The sequence below is a fragment of the Epinephelus fuscoguttatus genome, linkage group LG7, assembly GCF_011397635.1.
Source record: "Epinephelus fuscoguttatus linkage group LG7, E.fuscoguttatus.final_Chr_v1".
Taxonomy (NCBI): domain Eukaryota; kingdom Metazoa; phylum Chordata; class Actinopteri; order Perciformes; family Serranidae; genus Epinephelus; species Epinephelus fuscoguttatus.
In genome coordinates, this window is record NC_064758.1 from 41,360,671 (window position 1) to 41,384,722 (window position 24,052).

At 38.6% G+C, this 24,052-nt stretch overlaps 3 protein-coding genes across 4 annotated transcripts in view; all 3 read left to right on the top strand.

Moving 5' to 3' along the window:
* LOC125891278 (uncharacterized) overlaps window positions 1-4,191 on the top strand; it is a 35,079-nt gene extending 30,888 nt beyond the window's left edge. The window contains exon 14 of the mRNA XM_049580411.1: window positions 1,562-4,191. Within this exon, the coding sequence (XP_049436368.1) occupies window positions 1,562-1,698 (137 nt within the window). The 3' untranslated portion in view covers window positions 1,699-4,191. The remainder of the gene's footprint in view (window positions 1-1,561) is intronic.
* A 734-nt stretch (window positions 4,192-4,925) lies between these two features.
* On the top strand, window positions 4,926-15,134 carry LOC125891286 (uncharacterized). 2 transcript variants are annotated; one of them, XM_049580420.1, is made up of 7 exons: window positions 4,926-5,277; window positions 9,282-9,617; window positions 9,994-10,113; window positions 10,318-10,425; window positions 10,971-11,008; window positions 13,402-13,554; window positions 13,819-15,134. In XM_049580420.1, exons 1-7 carry the CDS (start codon window positions 5,238-5,240, stop codon window positions 14,005-14,007), a joined length of 984 nt encoding a protein of 327 aa, XP_049436377.1. In that variant the 5' UTR covers window positions 4,926-5,237; the 3' UTR covers window positions 14,008-15,134. The 2 variants fall into 2 exon arrangements, with proteins under 2 accessions (XP_049436377.1, XP_049436376.1); XM_049580419.1 differs by having other exon boundaries at window positions 5,199-5,277; window positions 9,279-9,617.
* A 55-nt stretch (window positions 15,135-15,189) lies between these two features.
* Window positions 15,190-21,774, top strand: LOC125891289 (uncharacterized). The gene is made up of 7 exons (XM_049580428.1): window positions 15,190-17,049; window positions 17,991-18,326; window positions 18,703-18,864; window positions 19,100-19,198; window positions 19,327-19,364; window positions 19,455-19,563; window positions 19,936-21,774. Exons 1-7 carry the CDS (start codon window positions 17,010-17,012, stop codon window positions 19,938-19,940), a joined length of 789 nt encoding a protein of 262 aa, XP_049436385.1. The 5' UTR covers window positions 15,190-17,009; the 3' UTR covers window positions 19,941-21,774.
* The last annotated feature ends 2,278 nt before the right edge of the window (window positions 21,775-24,052 follow it).

Genomic DNA, 24,052 nt, shown 5'->3' on the forward strand with positions numbered 1-24,052 from the left:
ATGGTGAGTTTCTACTGGGAGTCATGAAATGAACTCTTCACTGACAGCTGCTGATGTTTCAAATAATCAAACATGTTTAGGTTAACAATTATATTCAGAGCTGCATATTTTCATCACTGTGAACTCTGATAAATGCTTCTTTAAAAACCAAGAGTTCATCTGTAAACTATCTGATAAACTCAGACTGTCACACACCACAGCTGATTTAAATATTGTTGCACCAAACACATTGATCACTTTCTGCATTCACCTGTATGATCAGAAATACACGGATACATTCACAGAGAATTTGTGTTGTATCAATGAAATGTTTCCACACATCTCTTTGTATCTGTACGATCAGTATCTGATTGATTTGTTGTGTTTTCATGTTTCACAGCTCCAACCTCTTCAGACCCAAACTGGATTCTTCCACCTGTTACAGCATTTGTACCATCGACCTCCACACTGACGACATCACAGAGTTTAAGCTCCACATCTTCATCAGCCTCCTCTGAAGGCACCAAGCAGCCTCAACAGCAACACACAACACCAGCTGCAGGTTCAGGTACATTTAGTTTGTTGTTTAAGTGTATGTGTGTCCAAATACTGTGTTTATGCAAATACATGACTGTGTTTTCTTGTGTGTGTAAATGTATTCAGTTAATGATTTTAATATTTAGTTGATGGTACCATTAGTTTGACAGTTACGCTCCCAGATATTTTTATAATGAAACAGGAAGTGTAAAACAAACTTGTTCTTCTGCTCCAGCTGCCAAAGGTCCGCTGCTGTTTGTGGGTCTGACTCTGCTCATCATGTTGATCATATTATCAGCAGCTTTGATGATGTTCTGCAGGAAGAGGGCCAGTAAACCCAAAGGTGAGGCCACTGTCTGTGTCTCTCTGACTGATCCACATGTTTTAGCAGCGGACTTAATCCTCTGAACTGCATGTTTTACAGCAGCTCCTGTGGAAACTGAGTGTGCTGATGTCACAGAGGTGAGTCTGAGTAATTTTGGGACTTCTCAGCATCATTAGTGTTTGTGAAACCAGCTGACATGAATACAAACCCCTCTCCTCTTCCTGCAGACCAACAGAGTGTGTGAGGAGATCAGAGAGGAGGACAGAAAGAGCAGATCTCCTCCTGTAGAAATGTCCACAGTTTACTCTTACGCCAAACCAAACGGAGTCGAAACCTCAGACGAATACAGCCTTGTCACTGCAGCCACTCCTCAGAGGAACGTAAGTAAAAAGGTTTTAGGTTTAGGAAACACCTTTAGGCTACATCCACTAAAATAACTTGACCTTCACATGTTTCACTAAAGCTGTGTGTCACTATCTCACATCTGTCTCTGGTGATGATGAGTGATGTCACACCTGTTGTGCTTTTATTTGCGCTGAACTAACCAATAGATTTGGAGATAAAACCCTGTGAAGAGCTGATATGAAGCAGCACACACGCTGAAATGATGCTCATGTGACAAAACTCAAAAACCAGTGTAAGTGATGAACTTTTCTGTTTTCTTGCAGACTGAAGACGACTCCAGTAAACTCATCTACTCTGAGGTGGATTTTTCTTAAGGTGCCTCGCTCCACAGCGCCCCCTGTGGTGATACGGATAAGGTTGTTTATTCTGTTCCTCGGGTAGATGTGAGCTCAGACAGCAGCCACCCTGAAGACGCTTCACCTCCTCTGTACTCTACGGTTACTACACTTTAGCAGCAGCTTCAGCGCCGTCCACACCACATTTACTCTCTGGTGGTGTGAAGGAGTAACATTTACACAAAAATCTGTTTTTATTATTTCAGCCCGTTGTCATTCTGAAGTCGTCAAATAAAGCTGCTTTGTCTATGATTATGGCGTCAGACATGTGACACCAAAAGCCACGTTTCATGGTGTTCTAACATGCCGCCAGTTGGCTGGATGGTAGTTGTTGTGGCATTATGATACGCAGCTGGATTGCATTAGGTTTAAATGCTACCAGTTCTTGAAGAGAATCAATACAGGTTCAGGTCAAACAGATCAACTTCACTAACAATAATAGAAGCAATAGAAGAAATCACAAATGCTATAGATCGTAAACAACGTGCTGCTGGGATATTTATTGATTTGAGAAAGGCTTTTGACACAATCAGCCAAGATATCTTACTCAGCAAACTGGAAAGATATGGTGTTAGGGGAATAGTGCTTGACTGGGTCAAAAGTTTTTTAAGCGGGAGACAGCAGTTTGTAAGACTGGGTGAATGCTCCTCACCATGTTTGAGAATTACTTGTGGTGTCCCCCAGGAGTCAGTATTGGGCCCTAAATTCTTCATTGTGTACATAAACGATATCTGTAAAGTCTCTGAGTTATTGCATTGTGTTCTTTTTGCGGATGATACAAATATTTTTTGCTCTGGGGACAGCTTACAACAATTACAAGAGGACATCACTAAAGAAATGAAGAAACTAAAAATGCAGTTTGACAGAAACAGGTTGTCATTAAATTTGAACAAGACGGAAATAATGTTATTTGGTAACTGTAGAATGAATACACAGATCATGATAAAAATAGATGGAGTTGAAATTGAAAAAGTTAATGAAATTAAATTTCTGGGAGTATTTATAGATGACAGAATTAGCTGGAAATCACATATCGAACATGTACAGACTAAAGTCGCAAGAAGTATTGCAATAATAAACAAAGCAAAGATGGTTTTAGTCTCTGTGCTGAGGTTTGGGGCAACACCTACAAAACCACGCTATCTCCTCTAACTATTCTTCAAAAAAAAGCTATACGAATTATTCACAAAGCTGGTTACCAGGAACACACAAACTCATTATTCATACAGTCAAAATTACTAAAGTTTACAGACATTGTTGAATATCAAACGGCACAAATAATGTTCAAAGCTAAAAATAATTTACTACCAAAAAATGTACAGAAATTATTCAGTGACCAGGAGAGGGTTATAATTGAAGGGGAAAATTCAATTTTAAAATTCACTTAATTCGAACCACCAGGAAGAGTTTTTGCATCTCAGTCAGAGGGGGGAGACTATGGAATGGATTTACTATGGAACTTAAGCAGTGTTCAAGCAGTAAACAGTTTAAAATGAGGTACAAAAACATCATTTTCAAGAGGTACAGGGAAGAGAGAGGTGCTGGAAATCACCAGGGGTTATAGGGCTATTGTTTATTCATGTAGTTATTCTCTGCTTTCTGTTCTTTTGTGCATGTGTACATGTATATATGTGAATGCATGTACAGATACAGAAAGCTTTTTTGATCCCCGAAGGGCAGTTCAGTTTCTACAGTCCACCATCTAGACATACAACCATTCACACAACAATAATACATGGCAGGAGTAGCATGATATGGCCTGGGTTCAAGTACAATTAATATAAGGCAGACAGCAGAGTAAATAGTAATAAGAGAATAAAAATTTGAATAAAAACTAATATGTGCTTATTAGAAACACATATTTAATAAATTTAAAAAGATAATTTTAATGAGTTGTGCTGACACAACATTAATGGTAAATACTGCCAGAAAACTGTCCATGTTCAATTCAAGTTATGTTTATTATCTATAAAAATATGTTAATTGTTATTGACAGTTTGGAATCAAAATTTCAATCAAAATTTTACAGCTACATTAGCTACATTTCAATATTTAAATGAAATCAAATAACATAAGAGATGCCATTAAGAATAAACAGTTTATAAGAGACTTGTTGCAGCTGAAGATGAGTCGAGGAAAGTCATGACTCTGAGGTCAGTTTTTCCAGCGAGATCTTCAGCTGACTTGACAGCGCCCCCTCATGGTAATGCTGATAATGTTAACACTGAGGTGGCAGCGCAGTTGCTACAAGAAAATGTTATTAACCTTTTTAGGGCTCTGGCTTGTTCACAGTCATCGTTAGGAAAGGCCAGGTGATGTAAATTTCAAAGCTTTATAAATACTCTGACTCCTGAAACCTTGTCCCAACAATCAGCAGCCATGGGCTCCTCTAAACAGCTGCCTAGCACTCTGAAAACTAAAAGAACTGATGCCCACAAAGCAGGAGAAGACTATAAGAAGATAGCAAAGTGTTATCAGGGAGCTGTTCCCTCAGTTCGTAATGTCATTAGGAAATGTCAGTTAACAGGAACTGTGGAGGTCAAGAAAACTGTCAGAGAGAGCTGCTCGTAGGATTGTTAGAAAGGCAAATCAAAACTCCCGTTTGACTGCAAAAGACCTGCAGGAGGATTCATCAGACTCTGGAGTGGTGGTGCAGACACACCTGTACAAATATGACCTGCATCAGAAGAAAACCTTTCCTGTGTCCTCACCACAAAATTCGACATCAGAAGTTTGCAAAGGAACATCAAAACAAGTCTGATGCTTTTTGGAAACAAGTCCTGTGGACTGATGAAGTTAAAATAGAACTTTAGGACGCAATGAGCAAAGGTATGTTTGGAGAAAAAACTGTTAAACACGGGGGAGGATGGATGATGCTTTGGGCTTGTGTTGCAGCCAGTGGCACGGGGAACATTTCACAGGTAGAGGGAGGAATGGATTCATTCTGGAAGCAAACATCACAGCATCTGTAAAAAAGCTGAAGATGAAGAGAGGATGGCTTCTACAACAGGACAATGATCCTAAACACACCTCCAAATCCACAATGGACGACTTCAAGAGGAGCAAGCTGAAGGTTTGGCCATGGCCCTCACAGTCCCCCGACCTAAACATCATTAAACATCTGTGGATAGAGCTCAGAGAGCAGAGCATGAAGACGGCCCAAGAGCGTCACAGAGCTAGAAGCCTTTTGCAGGAAGAATGGGTGAAAATCCTCCAAACAAGAACTTTTTTGTTATTTTGAAACCGTAAAAGATTTAAATTAAAACTTAATCTTGGTTAAAATGTTGAAGAAATGTTTTTTTTTCACTCTAAAATCGTACAAACAAAGTAAAACACTGATCTTGCTTGAAATGTTTAAAATCATGTTCCATCTTTAACTTCTTGCCTTTTGGAGATCAGGTCATCTTCTACTTACTTAACCACTCACAGTGAACTACATTTTGACCAGAGGTGCCCAAACTTTTATATGCCACTATAGGTAGTGTGTTCCATATAGGATGGTACAAATGTAATGTAGAAGGGAGGAGAGAAGAGTTGAGTGTGTGATGTGTTTGGAGGAGGGGCTCCATCATTTAGACAAGTGACAAGTTCCTGGTTTGCCAGTGAAGAAGAAAGAGAAGAAAGAGAGGCAGCGTTAAACCATCAGAGCCTCAAACATGAACGTCTGTCAGACTTTGATCTGCTTCTTCTTCCTCTGTGAGTACATTCACTTTTTATTTCTATCATTCTCTCTGCTCATTATGTCTTCTTTTATTTTATTTCTTCATTTACAGTCGGTCAGTTAAACTTTGCAGCAGATGGGAAACAGTTTCTCATGAGTGACTCTGTTTCATCACATCCTGTATCAGTCCACCAACATGTGGTTGGTTTCTGTGGTTAAACTTGGTGATCAGAGTTTGTTCAGAGTCACTGAGTGGTGAAAGAAGAACTTAGAGCTTGTACTCAAGTAAAAGTAGAAATACTGCAGTGTAGAAATACTCTGTTACAAGTAAAAGTCCTGCAGTCAACTTTTTACAAAGTACTAAAACTGATATCATCTGAGAATAATCTATGTTACAGTATTACAATGATTGATGCTCATCACATTATTGTTGCAGTAGCTTGTGGATTTCCTCCAGAGGACAGAAGGAGGGCTGCTGGATACTGATAGATGCTCTTTTTGTTTTCTGCATATTTCTGGGTGTCTAATTTGGTCAATATATTTGATGCCATTAGTTGATTTTCTGTGTGGCTAAAAAAACTTATAACCCAACCCAATACTTCTGTTTCAATAAACTTGTCACAGAAGAAGGAACCTGTGTGTAAAAGGACTAGATTGAGCTGAAATAGAAAAAGAGAAGCCTGCAGGTCACAGCTAAATTCTCTAACAGCATTTTAAAGCTGAAGTCTGTTAATGCGTCTTGTTTTGCTGACTTCCTTAAATACCTCTGCAGCGGTAAACTATTGTTAGCAGTCTTGCCGATAAAATCTTTAAATATGTATTTGTGTGATTATTATTTGTAGACTTGAATTTTTGATAAACAATTTTTAAATTTGACATTCCTTGTGAACATTTTATTCCTCATGTGTCGGCCTGGCATCACAGAATATTGGAGACAATAGTTATTTCACAAGAAGAAACAATATGTTTAACCCCTAACATCCTTTTTAATTTCATTTTACGTAGCTTTGAGGTTGGAAAATCAAGCCCTTTATTGAGACTATATGGTTTTACATTGTGTGAAATATTCAACCCAAGCCTCCGTGATTCCATAGTCAGTACAGCTTCAGATCAAAAAGATCCACATCAATGGCATTAATGGAATTAATGGAAGAAATAACCAGTTCTCTGGACCAAAAAAAGTATGCAGTGGGAGTATTTATAGACTTAAAAAAAAGCATTCGACACCATAGATCACCAGGTATTAATCATCAAATTAGAAAACTATGGAATTAGAGGGATTGTACTCAACTGGTTGAAAAGTTATTTGGTAAACAGGAATCAATTTGTGCAGATGGGTGATCACCAATCAACACACCTTAATATTACATGTGGAGTCCCACAGGGGTCTGTTCTGGGTCCCATATTGTTTCCTATGTATATAAATGATGTTTGTAAGGTCTCGGAAATTTTAAAAATTGTGTTATTTGCGGATGACACAAACATTTTCTGTTCTGGGGAAAATCTACAGCAGCTTTTGGAGGTGGTCACCGTTGAACTAAGCAAACTTCAAACGTGGTTCGATTTGAATAAACTTTCATTAAATCTGAATAAAACCAAACTGATGTTGTTTGGAAAACGTAAAATAAATACACAAATAAAACTGATGACTAATGATGTTAACATAGAAAGAGTATATGAAAAGAAATTTCTGGGTGTGATTCTGGACCTCAAAATCTGCTGGAAACCCCACATAAAACATGTTAGAGCAAAGGTAGCACGGAGCATTGGTTTGCTGGGAAAAGCCAGACACGTTTTAAATGAGAAAGCGATGTATATTTTGTATTGTTCACTTGTATTAGCGTATTTGAATTACTGTGTAGAAGTTTGGGGCAACACCTACAAAACCACCATACAATCATTATGCACGCTACAGAAAAGTGCCATAAGACTAGTAAATCATGTAGGATACCACGAACAGCAAAGGTAGCAGTGTCTGGGAAAAGCCAGACACATTTTAAATGAGAAAGCGATGTATATTTTGTATTGTTCACTTGTATTACCGTATTTTACTACAAAACCACCATACAATCATTATGCACGCTACAAAAAAGTGCCATAAGACTAGTAAATCATGTAGGATACCACGAACACACCAATAAACTCTTTTTAAAATTACACACATTAAAGTTTAGGGATCTGGTAGTCTGAGTGGGCGGAAGTTCGCTGCAAAGATCAGCCTCTCATTGGGCGGAATGCCACCCGCTGAAGTCCCGCCCTACCACCTCCGGTTGTGTAGCAGTTTTCAACTGTTTTCAACACGTCCTTTACTAACTTTTGCGGTGTTTGATCTTGCGGGGATGTAGCCATTTTTTCTGCCATGGTTTGTGTCCTGTAGGCGATATTTTTGTGGGCATGTTACACCAAAACCTGTTTCCCCCCGGCAATATTTTTGCAAGCGCACCGTTGCTGTGGCACCGCCAAGAACAATTGTGATTGGTTGAAAGAAATACAAGCAGCCGGGGCATTTTTTTCTCCAATCTTAAAGTGAGAGTTGGCCCAGCAAGACCTTTCTTTTCTTGAGAAAGGTCTGGTGAGCGAGACTAGGGATCTGGTGAAATTCAAGACTGCACAAATAATGGATAGGGCAAATAATAAAAATCTACCTGGCACCATTCAAAAACTATTCACCGAGAGAGAAGGGGGTTATTATTTAAGAGGGGAATTAAAATTTAAACAGCATTATGCTCGGACCAGTGTTAAAAGTATGTGCATTTTGATCTGTGGAGTGGTTTTGTGGAATGGACTTGAGGAAAAGATAAAAAAAAGTACAAATATTTTGCAATCTCGGAAAATGTACAAAAACAATTTCATTTTAGCGAAATACATTAGTGATGAACAGTAGTGAAACGCTAATTGAAAGTAATATGTTTGTTAGCGCACTTACGTATAATTAGTTAAACATGTAATATGTAATATAAAATTGGGATAGGACAAGATAAGATAAGATAAGATAAGCAGTTGCTTCATCCTATTCTATTTCGGACAGAAGTTCTTTTGACAATGTTTTTTTCTTATTATTTATTGTTAGCTAAAACAGTTATATTTCATACTTGTGTTGTGGAATAATTCTGATACGATTGCCAAATTGGGAATTGTTTTGCTTTTTTTCTTAGTTTTTAATTATTCCAAATAAAGTATTAAATAATAATTTTTATGACCTCATGATTTCATCAAATGAAAATACTGTGGATGTGCTGTGCATTATTTTTTACATGACTGCCCAAAGTTCAGCCTAAAAATAAAGTTCTGTGTGAACCATGTGTGAATGCTCAGTTTCAGTCAGTCACAACTGAAAGTGAAATTAGAAAAAGTGATATGAAAGAAGAAACAAAATATGCATTTGTTTAAACTCTCTATCTCCTTCTGCCCCCTGGTGGAGTTGATATCTGTCTGCAGCTTCAGACAGTTGAGTAGAATATGAGTGTTGGAAAATACGCCACCTCAGTTGAATAAGTTACAATCAGTCGACCTGAGGTGTTTCTCTTCATTAACAAACCTCTCACTCAATAATGTTTGTGCAACAGTTACTGCACAGTAAGTGTACAGACGTCAGCTGTGAGTTAGTCGGCAACAGACACACTGTCTTTGTGTGTTCAGTTCAGCCTCTTGATGAACTCAGAACCAGCAGAAACTGATAGTGAACAGACTTCCTTTCTAGTATTCTGACCACTCAAAACACTTGGACACACACGCCACATTCACCCATTCACACACACTCATACACTGGTATCCATCTGCTACTCACTTTAACAGTCGTACTTATTCACACAGCGATGCCATCAGGAGCAGTTTGAGGTTCAATATCTTGTCCGTTGATGTTTTTTAAGCAGATTCATGAAGCTCCTGGATAAGCACAAACTTTTTGTTGAACTGGACAGTTTATCTTGGTATGACTCTGTAGATCTGTGAATGATCTGTGTAACTGTGAAACACATCAGGCTGCAACATCTTATGTAAAGTAAAGATAATAACTATTGATTGTTCATCTTTTCAGCAGCACTGTGGGACACTGAGCTCATCAATGCACAAAACCCCATCCGTACAGTAACTAAAGGAGGAAACATCACAGTTGTGTGTCCCTTCAGTTGGTCTGGAACCACAAAGTTCTTCTGTAAAAACGACTGTAAAGGTGGAGACATTCTCATTAAAACAAAAAAGGACACACATCAGAGCGGCCGATACAGCATTGAATATAAAAAAAGAGCTTTTTATGAAACTGCACTTCTGTATGTGAGCATCAGAAATCTGACTGAGTCTGACTCAGGACGATACAGATGTCGTTTGGCCAGAATCTTGTCTTCAGATATCCAGTTTGAGATCAGAGTTAAAGATGGTGAGTTTCTACTGGGAGTCATGAAATGAACTCTTCACTGACAGCTGCTGATGTTTCAAATAATCGAACATGTTTAGGTTAACAATTATATTCAGAGCTGCATATTTTCATCACTGTGAACTCTGATAAATGCTCCTTTAAAAACCAAGAGTTCATCTGTAAACTATCTGATAAACTCAGACTGTCACACACCACAGCTGATTTAAATATTGTTGCACCAAACACATTGATCACTTTCTGCATTCACCTGTATGATCAGAAATACACGGATACATTCACAGAGAATTTGTGTTGTATCAATGAAATGTTTCCACACATCTCTTTGTATCTGTACAATCAGTATTTGATTGATTTGTTGTGTTTTCATGTTTCACAGCTCCAACCTCTTCAGACCCAAACTGGATTCTTCCACCTGTTACAGCATTTGTACCATCAGCCTCCTCTGAAGGCACCAAGCAGCCTCAACAGCAACACACAACACCAGCTGCAGGTTCAGGTACATTTAGTTTGTTGTTTAAGTGTATGTGTGTCCATATACTGTGTTTATGCAAATACATGACTGTGTTTTCTTGTGTGTGTAAATGTATTCAGTTAATGATTTTAATATTTAGTTGATGGTACCATTAGTTTGACAGTTATGCTCCCAGATATTTTTATAATGAAACAGGAAGTGTAAAACAAACTTGTTCTTCTGCTCCAGCTGCCAAAGGTCCGCTGCTGTTTGTGGGTCTGACTCTGCTCATCATGTTGATCATATTATCAGCAGCTTTGATGATGTTCTGCAGGAAGAGGGCCAGTAAACCCAAAGGTGAGGCTACAGGAAACACACACAGATAACAAAGGCACTTGAGCATCTGAAACTTGTGCAGAGACAAGACTCTGTGGTGGGTATGGTTATATTTACCCTCAGTAACAGACATGCTGCCTGGTTTGTGTTGCGTAGAATTATGTCTCAGCATTTTGCTGGTGTTTCCACTCTTACTTTACATTATCATTTTACAAACATTACAAGCAGCACTGTCGTCATCTTTCGTCAAGTGAACCCACACTTTCCTCCTCTCCTCTATGACTCCTTCCTGTTGGAAGGTTCCAGCAGCGTAGACGCAGCTGATGTCATTGTTTTCATGCAACTGTCAGAAAAACATAATGTCATTGATAAAAGGAATTGATAAGGTCAGAGGCAAATGATTCTGATGGACAATGTGGAGCCGGTTCTTGATTCCCGTCCCTGTTCCTGAGTTTAGCTCCTGTTAGTTCCTGTGAGGTTTGGGTGTCAAAAGGCTGTCTGTGTCTCTCTGACTGATCCACATGTTTTAGCAGCGGACTTAATCCTCTGAACTGCATGTTTTTCAGCAGCTCCTGTGGAAACTGAGTGTGCTGATGTCACAGAGGTGAGTCTGAGTAATTTTGGGACTTCTCAGCATCATCAACGTGTCTCTTAGACCCCATCCCAACTAGGCTACTTAAGGAGGTCTTTCCTTTAGTTAACACTCATATATTAGATATGATCAATATATCCTTATTAACAGGCTATGTACCACAGTCTTTTAAGGTAGCTGTAATTAAACCTCTACTAAAAAAGCCCACCCTGGATCCAGAGGTGTTAGCCAATTATAGACCAATATCTAATCTTCCCTTTCTGTCAAAGATCCTTGAGAAAGTAGTCGCAGACCAGCTGTGTGATTTTCTCCAGGATAATAATTTTTTTGAGGAATTTCAGTCAGGATTTAGAGTGCATCATAGCACTGAGACAGCTCTAGTTAAAATTACAAATGACCTTCTGATTGCTTCAGACAAAGGACTTGTCTCTGTACTTGTTTTATTAGATCTTAGTGCTGCGTTTGACACAATTGACCATCAAACTCTACTGCAGAGACTGGATCACTTAATTGGCTTAAAAGGTTCTGCACTAAGCTGGTTTAAATCTTATTTATCTGATCGTTTTCAGTTTGTTGACGTTCGCAATGAACCATCCTTACGTACTAAAGTTTGTTTTGGAGTTCCACAAGGTTCTGTGCTCGGACCAATCCTGTTTACTCTATATATGCTTCCTTAGGTAACATCATTAGAAATCACTCTATAAATTTCCATTGTTATGCGGATGATACTCAGTTGTATTTATCAATGAAGCCAGAAGAAAGCAATCAATTAACTAAACTCCATAACTGCCTTAAAGACATAAAAACTTGGATGAGCACCAATTTCCTGATGTTAAATTCAGACAAAACTGAAGTTATTGTTCTTGGCCTCAGAGACTCTTTATCTGATGACATAGTTTCTCTAGATGGCATTGCTCTGGCCTCTAGCACTACCGTAAGAAACCTCGGAGTAACATTTGATCAAGATTTGTCTTTTAATTCTCATTTAAAGCAAACCTCACGGACTGCATTTTTTCATCTGCATAATATTGCTAAAATTAGGCCTATCCTGACCCGAAAAGATGCAGAAAAATTGGTCCACGCTTTTGTTACCTCAAGGCTGGATTACTGTAACTCTCTATTATCAGGTAGCTCTAGTAAGTCCTTAAAAACTCTCCAGCTAATTCAGAATGCAGCAGCACGTGTACTAACAGGAACTAAGAAACGAGATCATATTTCTCCTGTTTTAGCTTCTCTGCACTGGCTCCCTGTAAAATCCAGAATTGAATTTAAAATCCTACTGTTAACTTATAAAGCTCTAAATGGTCAGGCTCCGTCATATCTTAGAGAGCTCATAGTGCCATATTATCCCACCAGAACACTGCGCTCTGAGAACGCAGGGTTACTCGTGGTCCCTAAAGTCTCCAAAAGTAGATCAGGAGCCAGAGCCTTCAGCTATCAGGCTCCTCTCCTGTGGAATCATCTTCCTGTTACGGTCCGGGAGGCAGACACCGTCTCCACATTTAAGACTAGACTTAAGACTTTCCTCTTTGATAAAGCTTATAGTTAGGGCTGGCTCAGGCTTGCCCTGTACCAGCCCCTAGTTAGGCTGACTTAGGCCTAGTCTGCCGGAGGACCCCCCTATAATACACCGGGCACCTTCTCTCCTTCTCTCTCTCTCTCTCTCTCTCTCGTTTTCTATTACTGCATCTAGCTAACTCGGCCATTCTGGATGTCACTAACTCGGCTTCTTCTCCGGAGCCTTTGTGCTCCACTGTCTCTCAGATTAACTCATATCACAGCGGTGCCTGGACAGCGTAACGTGTGTGGTTGTGCTGCTGCCGTGGTCCCGCCAGATGCCTCCTGCTGCTGCTGCTGCCATCATTAGTCATTAGTCATACTTCTTCTGTTATTATACACATATGATTATTGTCACACATGTATACTGCCAGATATTAATACATACTTTCAACATATTGTACCGCAGTAACCAGAACTATAACTATAATATTATTACTTTCAATAATGTTGTTGTAAGCTACTGTCATTACCTGCATCTCTCTCTCTCTCTCTCTCTCTCTCTCTGTCTCATTGTGTCATACGGATTACTGTTAATTTATTATGTTGATCTGTTCTGTACGACATCTATTGCACGTCTGTCCGTCCTGGAAGAGGGATCCCTCCTCAGTTGCTCTTCCTGAGGTTTCTACCGTTTTTTCCCCGTTAAAGGGTTTTTTGGGGAGTTTTTCCTGATCAGCTGTGAGGGTCATAAGGACAGAGGGATGTCGTATGCTGTAAAGCCCTGTGAGGCAAATTGTGATTTGTGATATTGGGCTTTATAAATAAAATTGATTGATTGATTGATTGATCATTAGTGTTTGTGAAACCAGCTGACATGAATACAAACCCCTCTCCTCTTCCTGCAGACCAACAGAGTGTGTGAGGAGATCAGAGAGGAGGACAGAAAGAGCAGATCTCCTCCTGTAGAAATGTCCACAGTTTACTCTTACGTCAAACCAAACGGAGTCGAAACCTCAGACGAATACAGCCTTGTCACTGCAGCCACTCCTCAGAGGAACGTAAGTAAAAAGGTTTTAGGTTTAGGAAACACCTTTAGGCTACATCCACTAAAATAACTTGACCTTTACATGTTTCACTAAAGCTGTGTGTCACTATCTCACATCTGTCTCTGGAGGCGCTGAACTAACCAATAGATTTGGAGATAAAACCCTGTGAACAGCTGATATGAAGCAGCACACACGCTGAAATGATGCTCATGTGACAAAGCAGGTGAATAAACTCAAAAACCAGCGTAAGTGATGAACTTTTCTGTTTTCTTGCAGACTGAAGACGACTCCAGTAAACTCATCTACTCTGAGGTGGATTTTTCTGAAGGTGCCTCGCTCCACAGCGCCCCCTGTGGTGATACGGATAAGGTTGTTTATTCTGTTCCTCGGGTAGATGTGAGCTCAGACAGCAGCCACTCTGAAGACGCTTCACCTCCTCTGTACTCTACTGTTACTACACTTTAGCAGCAGCTTCAACGCCGTCCACACCACATTTACTCTCTGGTGGTGTGAAGGAGTAACATTTACACAAAAATCTGTTTTTATTATTTCAGCCTGTTCTCAGTCTGAAGTCGTCAAATAAAGCTGCTTTGTGTGTGATTTCAACGTCAGACACTTGATGTCAAAACCTACCTTTCATGGTGGTATAACACGCCGCCAGTTAGCTGGATGGCGTCTGATGCGATGGTATGATACACAGCTTGATGACGTCGGGTTTAAATGCTGCTAGTAATGATGTAATATAAGGAGCAGTAAAGTCCCTGTAGGGTGTGGAGGAGAGGTGGTGGCTGCGTCCAACAAACCCTGGACTTTCATCCAGGAGCCCAGTGTTCACTTCCCATACGAATGTAGAATGTAAACCACGTGTTGTTGTTGATGTCCCGGCGTTGGAAGCGGCATCCAGGAGCATCAACAGCAGACGCAGGAGGATACCTAGAGTGTAATATGTAGACGTGAAAGGCCACTGACAAAGCAGCAAGCTGTCACGACTTGGGATGAGAATGTGTTGATCATTTCAGAGAGCTGAATTGTTGCCAGCCTGGTCTCATTCTGAAGTCGTCGAATGCAGCTGATTTGTGAATAATTTTGGCGTCAGACACCTGATGACATAAGACACCTTTTACAGCGGTTTGATACGCCACTTGACGGCATCAGTCTGCAACACGGCTGGATGTAGCCTTTTGCCATGCTATGATACGCCACCAGTTGGCTGGATGGCAGCTATGGTGGCTGTACGCTACACAGACGAGTGGCATCAGTTCATGATGAGGCCGGGAAGCACCTGTGGCAGCAATATGATAAGCTGCTGGACGGCATCAGGTTGAAACGCTGCCGGTAATGATGTATGAGCTGAGAAGTCCCTATATGGTGGACTGGAGAGGTGGTGGATGTGTCCAACAAACCTGGACTTTCATCCAGGAGCCTAGTGTTCACTTCCTGTATGACTGTAGAGACAAACCATGATGTTTTCTTCTTTATTCTGTATTTTCAAACTGTAGTTGATGTGTTGAGGTGGTGAATCTCATTATCATGACAACAACGGCCTGTAAAATTTTACATTCCTGATCTTTTGATACCAAAGTGTCAATAATAATTGACATATTTTTATATATAATAAACATAACTTGAATTGAACATTGGAGTTTTCTGGCAGTATTTACCATTAATGTTGTGTCAGCACAACTCATTAAAATAATCTTTGTAATTCAGAAAGTTTAACTGAATCAATAAATCTGAGTTTGTATCCTGCAACAAAACATTTTACTTCAGGACCCTGAGCTGCTTTTTACAGTGCAGATTATATTCAGTCATAAATAAAGAAATTAACTACATTTAAACATTTAAATAAAATCAAAACATTAAAATAAGACAAGAGATGCCGTTAAGAATAAACAGTTTATAAGAGACTTGTTGCAGCTGAAGATGAGTCGAGGAAAGTCACGACTCTGAAGTCAGTTTTTTCCAGCGAGATCTTCAGCTGACTTGACAGCGCCCCCTCATGGTAATGCTGATAATGTTAACACTGAGGTGGCAGCACAGTCGCTACAAGAAAATGTTATTAACCTTTTTAGGGCTCTGGCTTGTTCACAGTCATCGTTAGGAAAGGCCAGGTGATACAAATTTCAAAGCTTTATAAATACTCTGACTCCTGAAACCTTGTCCCAACAATCAGCAGCCATGGGCTCCTCTAAACAGCTGCTTATCACTCTGAAAACCAAAAGTACTGATGCCCACAAAGCAGGAGAAGACAATAAGAAGACGGCAAAGTGTTTTCAGGGAGCTGTTCCCTCAGTTCGTAATGTCATTCAGAAATGTCAGTTAACAGGAACTGTGGAGGTCAAGAAAACTTTCAGAGAGAGCTGCTCATAGGATTGTTAGAAAGGCAAATCAAAACTCCCGTTTGACTGCAAAAGACCTGCAGGAGGATTCATCAGACTCTGGAGTGGTGGTGCACTGTTCTACTGTGCAGCCACACCTGTACAAATATGACCTTCATCAGAAGAAAACCTTTCCTGTGTCCTCACCACAAAATTCGACATCAGAAGTTTGCAAAGGAACATCGAAAGAAGCCTGATGCTTTTTGGAAACAAGTCCTGTGGACTGATGAAGTTAAAATAGAACTTTAGGACGCAATGAGCAAAGGTATGTTTGGAGAAAAAACTGTTAAACACAGGGGAGGATGGATGATGCTTTGGGCTCGTGTTGCAGCCAGTGGCACGGGGAACATTTCACAGGTAGAGGGAGGAATGGATTCATTCTGGAAGCAAACATCACAGCATCTGTAAAAAAGCTGAAGATGAAGAGAGGATGGCTTCTACAACAGGACAATGATCCTAAACACACCTCCAAATCCACAATGGACGACTTCAAGAGGAGCAAGCTGAAGGTTTGGCCATGGCCCTCACAGTCCCCCGACCTAAACATCATTAAACATCTGTGGATAGAGCTCAGAGAGCAGAGCATGAAGACGGCCCAAGAGTGTCACAGAGCTAGAAGCCTTTTGCAGGAACGGGTGAAAATCCTCCAAACAAGAACTTTTTTGTTATTTTGAAACCGTAAAAGATTTAAATTAAAACTTAATCTTGGTTAAAATGTTGAAGAAAAGTTTTTTTTTCACTCTAAAATCGTACAAACAAAGTAAAACACTAATCTTGCTTGAAATGTTTAAAATCATGTTCCATCTTTAACTTCTTGCCTTTTGGAGATCAGGTCATCTTCTACTTACTTAACCACTCACAGTGAACTACATTTTGACCAGAGGTGCCCAGACTTTTATATGCCACTATAGGTAGTGTGTTCCATATAGGATGGTACAAATGTAATGTAGAAGGGAGGAGAGAAGAGTTGAGTGTGTGATGTGTTTGGAGGAGGGGCTCCATCATTTAGAGAAGTGACAAGTTCCTGGTTTGCCAGTGAAGAAGAAAGAGAAGAAAGAGAGGCAGCGTTAAACCATCAGAGCCTCAAACATGAACGTCTGTCAGACTTGGATCTGCTTCTTCTTCCTCTGTGAGTACATTCACTTTTTATTTCTATCATTCTCTCTGCTCATTATGTCTTCTTTTATTTTATTTCTTCATTTACAGTCAGTCAGTTAACTAATTAACTAATCCAACTTAACTAATTAAATGCAGATACTCAGGACAGACAGACAGACAGCACTGACAATATTTACATACACAAAACAGTAACAATCAAGTGCTTCAGGCTTCCTGTGGTTTGTGTGTAGCCTGACACACTTTATTGTTACTTTATTGTGCTGTCTGTCTGTCTGTCCTGAGTATCTGCATTTAATTAGTTAAGTTGAATGCCTGCTCTCCAAAAACTGCAAAACAAATCTACCCACGGGTATTTAATAAAGAAATCTGATCTGAATCTGATCAGTTAAACTTTGCAGCAGGTGGGAAACAGTTTCTCATGAGTGACTCTGTTTCATCACGTCCTGTATCAGTCCACCAACATGTGGTTGGTTTCTGTGGTTAAACTTGGTGATCAGAGTTTGTTCAGAGTCACTGAGTGGTGAAAGAAGAACTTAGAGCTTGTACTCAAGTAAAAGTAGAAATACTGCAGTGTAGAAATACTCTGTTACAAGTAAAAGTCCTGCAGTCAGATTATTATCATTATTATCAATAAAGCTGACCTTGCATTTTGTCTTGATCTAACTGGTGCACTTTACATTTACAGAGTTGTTTATTTTTTCTTTGTGAAACATCAAATCAGAGTCACAACGATATGATTCTGTTTCTGGAAATCTTTGTTGAAAGACTCCAAATCAAATTTGTGTTGTATTAAATTGTTAGGCCTCAGTCACAGACTGGTTGAACTGGACAGTTTATCTTGGTATGACTCTGTAGATCTGTGAATGATCTGTGTAACTGTGAAACACATCAGACTGCAACATCTTATGTAAAGTAAAGATAATAACTATTGATTGTTCATCTTTTCAGCAGCACTGTGGGACACTGATCTCATCAATGCACAAAACTCCATCCTTACAGGAACTGAAGGAGGAAACATCACAGGTGGATGTCGCTTCACTTTGTCTGGAACTACAAAGTTCTTCTGTAAAAACGACTGTGAAGATGGAGACATTCTTATTCAAACAGAGAATGACACAGCTCAGAGCGGCCGATACAGCATTGAATATAAAGGAGGAGCTTTCTATGAATCTGCACTTCTGTATGTGAGCATCAGAAATCTGACTAAGTCTGACTCAGGACGATACAGATGTCGTTTGGGTGATTCTTGGTCTTCAGATGTCCAGTTTGAGATCAGAGTTAAAGATGGTGAGTTTCTACTGGGAGTCATGAAATGAACTCTTCACTGACAGCTGCTGATGTTTCAAATAATCGAACATGTTTAGGTTAACAATTATATTCAGAGCTGCATATTTTCATCACTGTGAACTCTGATAAATGCTCCTTTAAAAACCAAGAGTTCATCTGTAAACTATCTGATAAACTCAGACTGTCACACACCACAGCTGATTTAAATATTGTTGCACCAAACACATTGATCACTTTCTGCATTCACCTGTATGATCAGAAATACACGGATACATTCACAGAGAATTTGTGTTGTATCAATGAAATGTTTCCACACATCTCTTTGTATCTGTACGATCAGTATCTGATTGATTTGTTGTGTTTTCATGTTTCACAGCTCCAACCTCTTCAGACCTAAACTGGATTCTTCCACCTGTTACAGCATTTGTACCATCGACCTCCACACTGACGACATCACAGAGTTTAAGCTCCACATCTTCATCAGCCTCCTCTGAAGGCACCAAGCAGCCTCAACAGCAACACACAACACCAGCTGCAGGTATATTTATTCTAACTGCTCATCAGCTGAATGCACAGGCTGCAGAGTGCGTCTATAAATAGAATCTTATTGCTAGTTTGGACATCAGGGCTCATTTTGCTGATGTTGTTCCACCAGTGTGTACATTTACATTTAATGCAATTTATTTCTTAGCCTGAAGGTGTTCTTTAATTTAACCGAACTTTCATTTATCATTTTTTAAAACAAACTTGTTGTTCTACTCAAACAACCACAGGTGTGGTGCTGTACGTGCGTCTGACTCTGGTCGTCATGTTCATCGTATTATCCACAGCTGTGGTGATATTCTACTGGAAGAGGGCCAGAGAACTCAAAGGTGAGGCTGCAGGAAACACACACACACACACACACACACACACATAACAAAGGCAACTGGACATCTAAACACATTCAACACAGATGTTTTAGCAGCAGACTTAATCCTCAAACTAACATGTTTTTTAGAAGCTCCTGTGGAACCTGAGTACGTTAACGTCACAGAGGTGAGTTTGAGTAAATGTGGAACATCTCAGCATCATTAGTGTTTGTGAAACCAGCTGACATGAATACAAAGCCCTCTCCTCTTCCTGCAGACCAACAGAGTGTGTGAGGAGATCAGAGAGGAGGACAGACAGAGCAGATCTCCTCCTGTAGAAATGTCCACAGTTTACTCTTTCCACTGCAGCCAGTTCTCAGAACAAGGTCAGTAAAATCCGCGTTACCTTTGGATTCACCTGCAAAAATAACTTGACTGTGTGACGACTTCATTGTACAGCAGAGGAAAGAGAGTGTGGACATGTCCTCAGAAATGTGGTCTTAAACAAACTGTACATTGGTTTATGTTTCTGAGTAATGTGCTGCTTTTTTAAGAAACAGGAAACAGTTTGTGAGAAAATCTAACGCCACGAGCTTCTCTTGCTTTGAGGAGGAAGTCCTGAAGAGACAAATACAGACATTCAATTCATCGTTAAACAACAGATTTGGAGATAAAACCCTGTGAACAGCTGACATGAAATGATGCTCAAGTAAACTTAAAAACCAGCGTAAGTGATGAACTTTTCTGTTTTCTTGCAGACTGAAGACGACTCCAGTAAACTCACCTACTCTGAGGTGGATTTTTCTGAAGGTGCCTCGCTCCACAGCGCCCCCTGTGGTGACGCATATGAGGCTACTCTTTAGTTTCGAGAATGCCCCTTTATACCCACTGATGACATTTTAATGTTACTAATTAACCTGTTTAAATATGGAATGTTTCAAACAGATGTTTTTTGAGCATTGCACAACTTTCCCAGTCTTTTGTTGCCCCTGTCCTAACTTTATTTTTGGAATGTGTTGCGGCCATCAAAATCAGATATTTTTTAAAAAAGTTTATCATTTTGAACATTAATTATTTTGTCTCTGTACTGTTTTCAATTGACTATAGGTAAAAAAAAAAAAAGTTTTGCAAGTCATTGCATTCTGTTTTTAGTTATGTTTGACACAGTGTCTTAACTTTTTTGGAATCAGGGTGGTAAAACAGTATGCGAAAAAAACACTTACAAAATGTCAAACATGCCCTGAAAAGTCATATAACAGTATGTAATGAAAAATAGTATTTAAAATATATGACATGTGGTATAGCATGAAAAATGTGATAGTAAAGTAAGGCAAGTAAAAAAAAATCATAAGTGTCATAGTGTAATCTGTCATAAAAATCCATAAAAAAATAAAATAATAAAAATGAAAAACAGAGTGTAATAATACAAGGTATAATAATCATTCTATAATAAAATAATAATAATAATAATAATAATAATAATAACTTAGATTAATAAAGCATCTTTCAAGGTACTCAAGGCTGCTTTGCAAAGGAAACAAAAATAAATAAATGAATAATAACAATTATACACAAACCCACAGCATGTTGAACATGTCATAAAAAACAGTAATAGTATGACAAAAAAATACAGTATGTCATAAAAATGTCATAGTCGAGTATCCTGGTACAACCATCCTCATGATGTGAGCTCAACATTCTGTGTCGCCCTCTGTATCAGTCTGGACTCAATGCAGCCTCAAATACTTTACAGAAAATACCATCCCATTGGTAGCCAGTCCAAAAAATGTACTATTGTATGTGGTAAAAACGTCGTTGTATCATATGGTATAACAATTCATAGAGTATAGAAAATGGTCATAGTTAAAAATATGCCATGAAAAATATCATCGTAACATATGCCACAAAAAATGTCATAGTAGCGTATGTTAAAAAAATCATTATATTACATAGCATAACAATAAGAAAGTATAACATGCCATGCAAAATGTCAGGATTTAGAATGTAATAAAATTGTCTTAGTGTGGTATGTTATAAAAATGTTATCTTACAGTGTGTAATAAAAAATGTCATACTATAAAATAGTAAAACTATTCATAAAAATGCCATAGTATAATTTGCCTTGTCACAGCCCGGCTCAAAGACTATGACAAGGACGGGAGACAAACAAGCTGGCTGACAATAATGGTCATACATTTACAAAACATAAGTTTAACAACATGTGTGCAGTCAGTAATCAGTAATGAAGTGCATGTGTGGGTGCCTGGCAGCATGTGTGGAAAATAAAGAAGGAAACCCAGAGCTGTCGACAGGCCGAGAGATGGCGAGACTGACCAAAGAGCGAGGAGTTTATGCTGGAGAACACACTGGGCCCAGGTGTGGATCAATCAGCCATAGATCCTCCTCTCAGCTCCTGCAACACAACAAAGGAGAACCACAAAGAGTATGGGAGGAGGGTCGTCACAGCCTTCAACAATGTCTTTGTGCAGTATGTAATAAAAAAAAAAACTGTCATAGTATAGTGTGTCATATAAATGTCAGTGTAGTATGTAATACAAAAAAAGTCATAGTTTAGTACGTCACAAAGATGTATTTGTATAGTACAGCCTTCAACAATGTCTTATATGTGGCAGTATGTAATAAAAAAAAAAAACCTCATCATAGTATAGTTATATAAATGTCATCAGCTAGTTTTGATTAATACAAAAGTCATATTTGTTTATGAGATGTAAGTTTCAGTGTTTGTGATTTTGAAGGTTTATAGCTGTTATGTTTGAAGTTTAATTTCCTTTGTTGGATTATTAATTATTCCAAATCAGGAAACATGATGTCTAGTGAAAAACTCTCTATTATTCTCTTCTGTTCTTAGACAAACCAGCTCAAACTGTCTTAGAATAAAGTGTTGATATGGAACCTCCTGCATGTGCTCATCTGTCCTAAATGACACACCACTGAGTTACTTTGAATTGTTTGAACTGAGTATATGACATGTGAGTTTTCTTTGATTTAAATGCATTTATAGTTACCTTAGAAGCATTCTTATTTGTTATGTGATTAAGTTTCAGTTTTTTCCTGATTTTGAAGGTTTATAGCTGTTCTGTTTGAAGTTGAATTTCCTTTGTTGGATTATTAATTATTCCAAATCAGGAAACATGATGTCTAGTGAAAAACTCTCTATTATTCTCTTCTGTTCTTAGACAAACCAGCTCAAACTGTCTTAGAATAAAGTGTTGATATGGAACCTCCTGCATGTGCTCATCTGTCCTAAATGACACACCACTGAGTTGATAGTCATTGAACCAGCATGTTGTCCAAAATTATGAAAAAAATTTAATAGTATAGCATGTCGTCGAAAATCATGAACAAACGTCACAGTACAGCATGTTGACAGAAGTCATGAAAAAAAGGTCATAAAAAACACGTCATCCGAAATCATGAAAAAGAAGTCATAGTACAAAACAGGTGCAAACCAAGGCAAAGTATAGTATGTCGAAACACTGGCTAAAAAAGACAGTATAGTATGTTGAAAAAATGCAAAAACATCATAGTATAGCATGTTGATGTCAAAAAATATAGTATGCAAACAAATTATGGAAGTATAGTATAGCATGATAACCAAAACAAAAAGTCATAGTATGACATGTCGAAGAAATCATGAAAAAACGTCATAGTACAGCATGTCGTCGAAAATCATGAACAAATGTCATAGTATAGCATGTCATCTGAAATTATGGAAAAACGTCATAGTATAGCATGTTGACAGAAGTCATGAAAAAAACGTCATATATGGCATGTCATCCGAAATCATGAAAAAACATCCTAGTATAGCATGTTGTCCAAAATTATGGAAAAACGTCATAGTATAGCATGTTGACTGAAATCATGAAAAAACGTCATAGTATAGCATGTTGACCGAAATTATGGAAAAACATCATAGTATAGCATGTTGACTGAAATCATGAAAAAACGTCATAGTATAGCATGTTGACCGAAATTATGGAAAAACGTCATAGTATAGCATGATAACCAAAACCATGAAAAAACATCATAGTATAGCATGTCGTCTGAAATCATGGAAAAATGTCATAGTATAGCATGTCGTCCGAAATCATGAAAAAATGTCATAGTATAGCATGTCGTCCAAAATGATGAAAAATGTCATAGTATAGCATGTCGTCTGAAATAATGAAAAAATGTCATAGTATAGCATGTCGTCCAAAATGATGAAAAATGTCATAGTATAGCATGTCGTCTGAAATAATGAAAAAATGTCATAGTATAGCATGTCGTCTGAAATCATGAAAAAATGTCATAGTATAGCATGTCGTCCGAAATGATGAAAAATGTCATAGTATAGCATGTCGTCCAAAATGATGAAAAAATGTCATAGTATAGCATGTCGTCCGAAATCATGAAAAAACGTCATAGTATAGCATGTCGTCCAAAATGATGAAAAAATGTCATAGTATAGCATGTCGTCCGAAATGATGAAAAAACGTCATAGTATAGCATGTCGTCCGAAATGATGAAAAATGTCATGCTATAGCATGTCGTCCGAAATGATGAAAAAACGTCATAGTATAGCATGTCGTCCGAAATCATGAAAAAATGTCATAGTATAGCATGTCGTCCAAAATGATGAAAAATGTCATAGTATAGCATGTCGTCCAAAATGATGAAAAAATGTCATAGTATAGCATGTCGTCCGAAATGATGAAAAATGTCATAGTATAGCATGTCGTCCAAAATTATGAAAAAATGTCATAGTATAGCATGTCGTCCGAAATGATGAAAAAACGTCATAGTATAGCATGTCGTCCGAAATGATGAAAAATGTCATGCTATAGCATGTCGTCCGAAATGATGAAAAAACGT

Coding starts and splice junctions, on each gene's coding strand:
- LOC125891286 (XM_049580419.1), top strand. CDS start 5,238: ATGAACGTCTGTCAGACTTTGATCTGCTTCTTCTTCCTCT. Junction 10,114..10,317: donor AACACCAGCTGCAGGTTCAG/GTACATTTAGTT, acceptor CTTCTGCTCCAG/CTGCCAAAGGTCCGCTGCTG. Junction 11,009..13,401: donor AGTGTGCTGATGTCACAGAG/GTGAGTCTGAGT, acceptor CTCTTCCTGCAG/ACCAACAGAGTGTGTGAGGA.
- LOC125891289 (XM_049580428.1), top strand. CDS start 17,010: ATGAACGTCTGTCAGACTTGGATCTGCTTCTTCTTCCTCT. Junction 17,050..17,990: donor GATCTGCTTCTTCTTCCTCT/GTGAGTACATTC, acceptor TCTTTTCAGCAG/CACTGTGGGACACTGATCTC. Junction 18,327..18,702: donor TGAGATCAGAGTTAAAGATG/GTGAGTTTCTAC, acceptor CATGTTTCACAG/CTCCAACCTCTTCAGACCTA.